This window comes from Ixodes scapularis, unplaced genomic scaffold (genome assembly GCF_016920785.2).
Source record: "Ixodes scapularis isolate PalLabHiFi unplaced genomic scaffold, ASM1692078v2 PGA_scaffold8__174_contigs__length_109621045, whole genome shotgun sequence".
NCBI lineage: Eukaryota > Metazoa > Arthropoda > Arachnida > Ixodida > Ixodidae > Ixodes > Ixodes scapularis.
In genome coordinates this window covers 88108188-88115723 of record NW_024609883.1, presented here as the reverse complement: position 1 = coordinate 88115723, position 7536 = coordinate 88108188, and the positions used below count along the sequence as shown (strand labels likewise).

Sequence of the window (7536 nt, the reverse complement as noted above, 5' to 3'; positions counted from 1 at the left end):
ACGCAACGCTGGCGAGGGAAGTAGGAAATCCTAGAGTGCCTTCATGTGCGCTTCGCATAGAGTGATGCCAACTGCCTGTTTCCCTTTCCCACGTACACCCTCTTCCACCGCCGTTTTGTTTCTCTCATTGTTCCCCGTGCGCCGAAAAGTGACCTTTGTGTCCATCGGTAATCCCATCCGAGGGGGAAAATGCTAATCCTCCCTCCGTGGGTTCCACAACGCTGCTCCGAACTTCTGAGATAAGGTGCTTGTTTCCGGGAGGGTTATAAGCCCCATGGATTATCGCCAAGGAACAAAATGGCTGCTGGTTTGTCGGCGAGTGGTATTACAAAGGGTGGCATCACCCTAGCAAAGCGCACATGAAGGCTCCCTAGGAAATCCCCTCCCCTCGCCAGCGTTGCGTCCGCTTCCTTCCCTCCCAACTTCCTTTACCTCGCCCTACCTTCTTAAAGGGGTATTCACACGAGGGAGAAATCCCGGGGATTTCTCCCCGGCACGCGCATCCCACGACGAAAACGTCAGGCTTTGCGATGTGCAAAAGCCTCGCGTTTTCATCTCGTGATGCGCGCGTGTCGGGGAGAAATCCCCGGGATTTCTCCCTCGTGTGAATACCCCTTAACCTGCAACATACTGTATGTCTAAAAAAAAAAATCTATTTTGAACGTGTTGAGTGCCCCCATGAGAACTAGACGATAATCTCGTCAATTTCAAGCAGGGAATCCTGTCAAATTTTAGCGTACGTGACTCACTTTGTTTTTGGGTGGCTCCATTTGCCACTACCATATCTGCGCTCGTGGAGGAGTGGAGTTTACGCAAGTGTGATTTCAAACTTGCTTATCTTCGCATGCATGCCGCACGTGCTTGCGCAAGAACAGTGCTATCAACTGGCTATCAACAACGCAGGAGGAAGACGAAAGAAAGGATCACGACGCTGATGCAGAGCCACACTTTGCTGGAGCATCTTCTCGAAGACCAGCAGCGGAAGCCCCAGGGGCGCTTCAGTTATCTGAAGGGGCTTCCGTTTCGAATGAGCGAGTCGACGGCCCAGACCACCACCAACAGTGCCGATCACGAAATTCGGAACTTTGTGCTGTTCGCGTGTCTCGTCAGCTTTGTGTTACTGGTATCCTTCTTTGCCGTGCCGAGTCGACAGAAGACCAGGTCCAGACCTCCGTCGCTGCCCGCACTTTCGTTGTACACAGGGCGTGTCAAGGGTGGCGATGTCTCGTCCCAAACGGATCGGATGTCTCCCCTGCCGAAAAACGTGGTTCCTCGTCACTACGACCTAGAGCTGGACGTGAGCGACCTGGACAGAGCGGCAGCGTTTACCGGAAGGATGAACGTCGTCGTCGAGTGCGTCGAGAAGGCGACCATGACCATCGTGATGCATTCGATGAACCTGACCGTGCGCGACGCGAACATCAGCACTTTCTCGGGGAACCAGCAGATCAGCAACGTGGGGGTGAAAACGCAGCAGTCGGAACCCGATCTCGAGGACCTTGTGATTTTCGATTTGGGTTTTGAGCTGGTGAGCGGTACTGAATACAATCTGTCCGTTAGTTTTGCTGGTCCCTACAGAAGCGAGCTGTTGGGGTTATCGGTGCGTAACTATACCAATGAACACGGCAGTGTTTCTAATGTATTGTCGTCTCACTTACAGTACGGAAAAGCCAGACTAGTGTTTCCTTGCTTCGATGAGCCTAACCTGAAGGCGACGTTCAATCTTTCCCTGATAAGGAGGAGAGGATTCGAGTCGCTCTCGAACTGGGACGTACAGAACACCCTAGAAATTGACGGAAGCTTGCGGAGGGACACCTTTGAACTCTCGCCTCAGATATCACCATCCCAACTCGCCTTCTGCGTTTACAACGGGTTTCTGGTACGCTATCAGGGTTACTCCAAGCTGTATTCCCTGAAGTCTGACGTGACCTTTTTGGAGATGACACTCCGATCTTTCTTAAAGATGATCAAGTATATGGAAACATTACTGAATGCCCCTCTCCCGTTTAGAAAGTACCATTTGTTGTCCCTACCAGATGTTGAGCAGAGTATTTCTCCCAGTTGGGGCATCGTGGTGTTTGGAACGCCTATGCTGGCTTTTGATGAAGAGACTCAAGACTGGAGTCGCCGAGAGGAAGTCCTCTCAAGACTCGCGCACGTTGTGGCCCACCAGTGGTTTGGTAATCTGGTCTCACCGCGACGCTGGGACGACATTTGGGTGTACGAAGGTTTGGCATTCATCTTTCAGAGGATCATTCTGGACAACGTTTTTGGCGATCAAATCTCAGAGAGCTACCGCGGACGGCGAGTTCGCGATGTCCTCCGCTCTGAAGACATAAAAAGACTGACGACTAAGCCGCAAAAATGGCTTCCGACGACGTGCGATCATCCGCTGATGCGCAAGGCGGAGATTATCATGGACGTGATGATGCAAATTGTGTCGCCGAGAGGATTCATTGAATCTGTTTCGTCATTTCTTAACCAGTCGCGTTTTGCTGCCACAGGAGTCAAGGATCTTCTCATGACACTCAGAAAGCAAAACAGCTCTTCGAATTTTGTAGAGAAAATCGAAACGTGGATCAACCATGTCGGCTATCCCCTCTTGAGCGTCAAGCGAAAAGCCCGCCGGGCTAACACTTTCGTCCTGTCGCAGACGACAATGTGCTATGGTGCCACCAAATGTTTTAACCAGACATGGCGCATTCCAATCAGCTACACGATATACAAAGACACGGGCGAAAACTTCACAGAGAAGCTTTGGTTGACGCAACATGAAACCCAACTTCAGCTCAATGTCTCCGATAGTGATGTTGTACTTTTCAATACCAGAGGGTGGGGCTATTACCGAGTTAACTACGATTCTCTAGAGTGGAACAAGATAATAAAACTGCTAAGCGTCCCCGGCTTCCTGGACTCCTCCACAAAAGTACGTGTGTTGGACGACGTTTATCAGTTGAGCGAAGCTGGTGTTATACCCTACTCACTCTTTTTCGATGCTGTGACAAAGCTTCGTGACGAGTGGGAACAAAACATTTGGAGGACATACTTTGAGATTACAACTGACCTGGACAAAATGCTCGTTCACAGTCAATTGGACAAAGCGTGGCGCAACTTCAACAGCGATCTGCTGACCACCATCGTGTCTCGTATAATGAAAGCTGAAGAGCCTTCTTCGAGGAGGTTCCAAAAGGAAATCCTGGAACGCGCCTGCTGGTACGGCCAGCCACAGTGTATCCGAGTTGCAAAGGAGACGCTGAACGCTTACCTGACTGAAAACAAGACAAGGACTCCAACCATCCTTCCTGCCGGCGTCTCACTCTGTTCGGGTATCCGCCACGGACCTGTCGAATTATGGGACATGCTCTGGTCCAAACTTTTCTCATCGTCCATCACGCTAGGCACGGCCGTTTTAATGGATCCCATTTTGCAGGGTCTCAGTTGCACGTCAAATGAAGGGAGGCTTTGGAAGCTTCTGAACGAAACCCTAGTGTCTTCTCTGCTCAAGAAACAGCAGGACTTTGTCTTGCATTGCGTGGCGGCTTCGGGTGTTGCTAGAGGTGTCCTGCTCGAGTTTGTTCTCAGCAATTGGAACAAAGCGATTGGCAAGACCGGGTCTCACAACAACGGCACCTGGGATGCCATCTTTGAAAGCGTTTCTCGGGATGCCAAGACGTCGAGAGAAGTGAATCTGCTGTCGTCACCTCAAGCGAATGCAACAGACAGCAAGGTGATTGGCGCTGCTCTTACAAGTGCTCTGGAGAGAAGGAAGCGCTACAAAAGGTGGCACAGGGAACATGACGCCGATCTTTTCAAGGCCCTGATAACGTAGTGCCGCTGATCCTTGCTCTTGTAAATAATCGAATCACTGTTTTTTCTATTCATTCAAAGGAGCTATGTTGTAATATTTAAACGTCTCTTGTGCTGTGTGATCTTTTTAATATATTTACCACTTTCAGTTTTTTTTTTAAATATTGCTGATGATTTTTAGAATCCTTGCGGCGACGAACGAGCTCTTCTGACAAAGAATCCGGGAGCGCTAAAGAGCGCTGTTTTGCGTCACAAGATGTGAAAGGGGTCCCGCAAGGCGGTTCTGGCCATATTTTAATTTGCATCGCGTTCGCTTGAACTAGTGTGTGGGAGTCTAGCAATACATTAAAGTTAGGACAAAGAAGATATTTTAAAATTTTGAGCATATTTTTTATTCTTGATGACGTCATAGGTCTGAACCAATAGAGAACCGAAACGAGAGCGTGCAACAGCCATGCGTGATCTTCATAATTATTGGAATTACCATTGAGTTATTTCTCCATAGCCTTTGCACCGCAAATGCTATGAATGACGTTGTGCTGTACAAGGGGAACAGCGCACCCGCTAAATAGTTACTCAATTCCACGCACAGAAGAGAGACTCACTTGCGCAGCCGTGACCAAGAACTCTTCGGTATATTTCCACTTTCGACTTCGTCTTCTTTCAGTATTATGGATTAGGGCCGTGGAGGATAATTTGGTCTTTTACAGCGGAGCTGTTAAGAGCTGGTATCCGCAGGATCGTGTCCGCCAGCAAATAAATGTCGACACAACACTTCGGACAGCTACCGTCATATATAAGCGACGGTGGCAACCTATCCAGCCTTTCCAATCTGGCTTGCCGACTTGCAGCCGGCCATTACTTCATTCCCACCATAGTACAGCTTCGCTGGTATTTTTTCTTCAACAGGACGATAAACCATAAACTAAAAACTAAAATTAAAATTAATTTTAATTTTAATTTAATTTTAATTTTATTTTTAACTTGCGAGCGGCCGGCCGCTCCGGCCGCGCCGAGATGGTCGAGCGCGCAGCGCTAGTTAGAGTTAAAGCCCCTTCATGTTTTAAAAGTAGCGCAAGGTGCGTCGATGCACGAGGCCCGTGCAACGCGCAGCCTTTTTGTAAGATCATGGCGGCACAGCGGCAGCACTGGTAGTGTTCTAGAGGGTGTAGTGGCAAGAGCGGCGCCCGCTTACAAAGAAGCGCGTGAAGACGGTCGATGTAGATACCGCGAGTGGCGCCGGAGTTCTGTGCCCTAGGAAAATTAATGGCACGTGTGCGATGAACGAAGAAGACGACGAGGGTGACGCGGTACGCTTCTCCGAAATATAGCACCGTAGAACTTCTTTCGCAGCCTGCAGCCCAAGTGATAGCGTTGCTGAACGATGTGTCAGTACTGGGGGGGGGGGGGGGGAGTCGATATTAATTAAATAATCTTCCTCAAAACACGGGAATATTTTAAGTAGATGATAGCACACACTCTAGAGGCATTAGTCCAAAGGCAGAACTACAATTTACTATACTTCGTTTCACCTTATGTTGTACCGCAGCGAAGGCTAAAAGCGCGAGCTCATAGCGTTGGCAGCTGCTCTTAATTCAAGAGAGCGTGTGCCGCCGAGATGTGCCCCAGAGCAAAGAGCTCGCGCTTGTAGCCTTTCCTGCGGTACATCATAAGGTGAAACAGAGTATACAGAACAACATTAGCAGTTGTTTCGCACCGCAAAAAGCTCCAGTCAAACCACAGTAGTAAGCGCCTAACAGCGCTGATGATGGGGCTGACTGGGGCGCGCTCCTAGGGCACAGAACAGCAGCGCCATGGTGTCGTCTATGCGCAAAATCTTCACAAAGTGGCTTCCGCTCTTGCCACTACAACCCCCTCTAGAACGCTGTAGCACTGGGCTAGATTTCAGACGCCATGTTCTTCCCAGAAGTGGCGCGCGGCACGTGTCTCGAGCATTTTCACAGCAATGAATGGCGCCACTTTTCCCAGGATAGAGGGACTTTAGTTAGTGTTCGAGTTCCTGTATAGGCTGGGAGCCAGAGTTGCGCGTCCGTTTTCCACGTGCCGCCGCGCCACTATTCGCCGAGATCCGATCACGTGAGAAGGCGGATAAAAAGTTGTGCGGGAAAGCAGACGTAGCCCGCGCCCCTTCGTACGTTCCCCTGCTTCGTTGCGCGCTGCGCGCCTCGAATGCGCGGAGCCGCTATTCGCCGAATTCAGTCACGTGCCAGAGCTGGATCAACATGCCGTGCAGGAAAGAGGGCGCTACGGGGATGAACGCGCAACACTGGCTCCCGTAGGGTTTATACAGGAACTCAAGTTGTATGGCGCAATCTCTTTGTATCGAGAGTCTTGTAAGACGATGATGATGATGATGATTGTGATGGTTCGCGACTCTTTCCTTTTGAATCGGGCGGTCCCGCAAAGTCATGGGACCTAGCCAGTGGGGATTCGGTTATTCCCGTTGGTGAACTATCATCCACCAGTTCTCTAGTCTTCGCTTCGTGGTCTCCACCAGCTCGGGCCACCCTCCGCTGGTCATAGGTGAAGCATCGGCGTTGTTGTTGCCGTTAGTCCCACCCGCAGTGTCTGCCACTGAGCTGGAAGCAGTCCCAAAGCCGAGTGCCTCCGCCAGTGCGAGCTCCCGGGTTGCCTGTCCCCACTCTCCCGGCTGAACTGGTTTCAGACCGATGCACGACAGTGCAATGTGTTCAACTGTCTCATCTGCCAGACAACACACTCGGCATGCTGCAGATTTCACCGTCTGCTCGAAGCCCTCCTGCAAGTGACTCAAAGAGGATCCGGTTTGCCTAGGCTGTTATCGTATGGCCTAGTCTCTACCAAAATTTTGTGCTTATATCAATTTCACATATGGACTTGGACTTTGCCATATCTGCCCACCGAGCTGCCTCTTCCTCTATCACCCTGTTTCGTATCTCCAGTTCCCACTTCCTATCTGATGTAATAGTTACAGGGGTTGAAAAGAAGCCGTATTTCTTCTCTAACTGATACAATCACTTCCTCCAGCCAGTCTGCACTTCCGTGAGATACGTGTAGACGAAGAGTTTTTTGGCCCACCGGCCGCGGTCCATGATACGGAGACGGCGGTCGGAGGTTATCTTACTGGTCGCTTCCCTGGCCTCAAACGACGACCACCCAACATCTCCCTGGACTGCTTCGGTGGCCATTCCGTGGCAACCCAGAGCCTGCCTCTCCCGACCTCTCGTTGACGATGTTCCATGACTTCCCGCACTGTGCCAGGGACACAAAGAACCGCGTTGGCGAAGGTTAATCCAGGCACCACAACCGCCTTCCAGAGTTCGCGAGTCACCAGAAAACGATTGCAACTCCGAAGGTTACATTTTCGGAGTACATTCGTACCACGCCTGTCGGAGGTGAGCATAATGCTGCGACAAGTTCTCCGGCTTGTTGGTCAGTACAACTCCCAGGTATAGTTGTACGACTCCTGTACCTGAGCTTGCTCGTCGTTCAGCACCAGACTGTTTAATTTAGCCTCTTCTGACCCGGCTAATTGAAGGACTGCCGACTTTTTGGTGTTGAACCGAAGGACCAACGTAGCCGCCTCCGTCTCACATACATATTAGACGCTGCAAGTCCTCCCCCGTCTCCGCCGTCGATACAATATCGTCCGCATAGGTGAGGCCCGGCAGCATCCACTTCACCTCTGCGCCTCCTTCCATGTGTGTCAGTGAAAAACCCACCTCCGAC

General features: G+C 50.7%; 1 protein-coding gene across 1 annotated transcript; it reads left to right on the top strand.

Moving 5' to 3' along the window:
- The first annotated feature begins 844 nt into the window (after positions 1-844).
- Positions 845-3829, top strand: LOC120846035 (thyrotropin-releasing hormone-degrading ectoenzyme-like). The gene has a single exon (XM_040217649.1). It carries the CDS (start codon positions 845-847, stop codon positions 3827-3829), a length of 2985 nt encoding a protein of 994 aa, XP_040073583.1.
- Positions 3830-7536: the final 3707 nt, after the last annotated feature.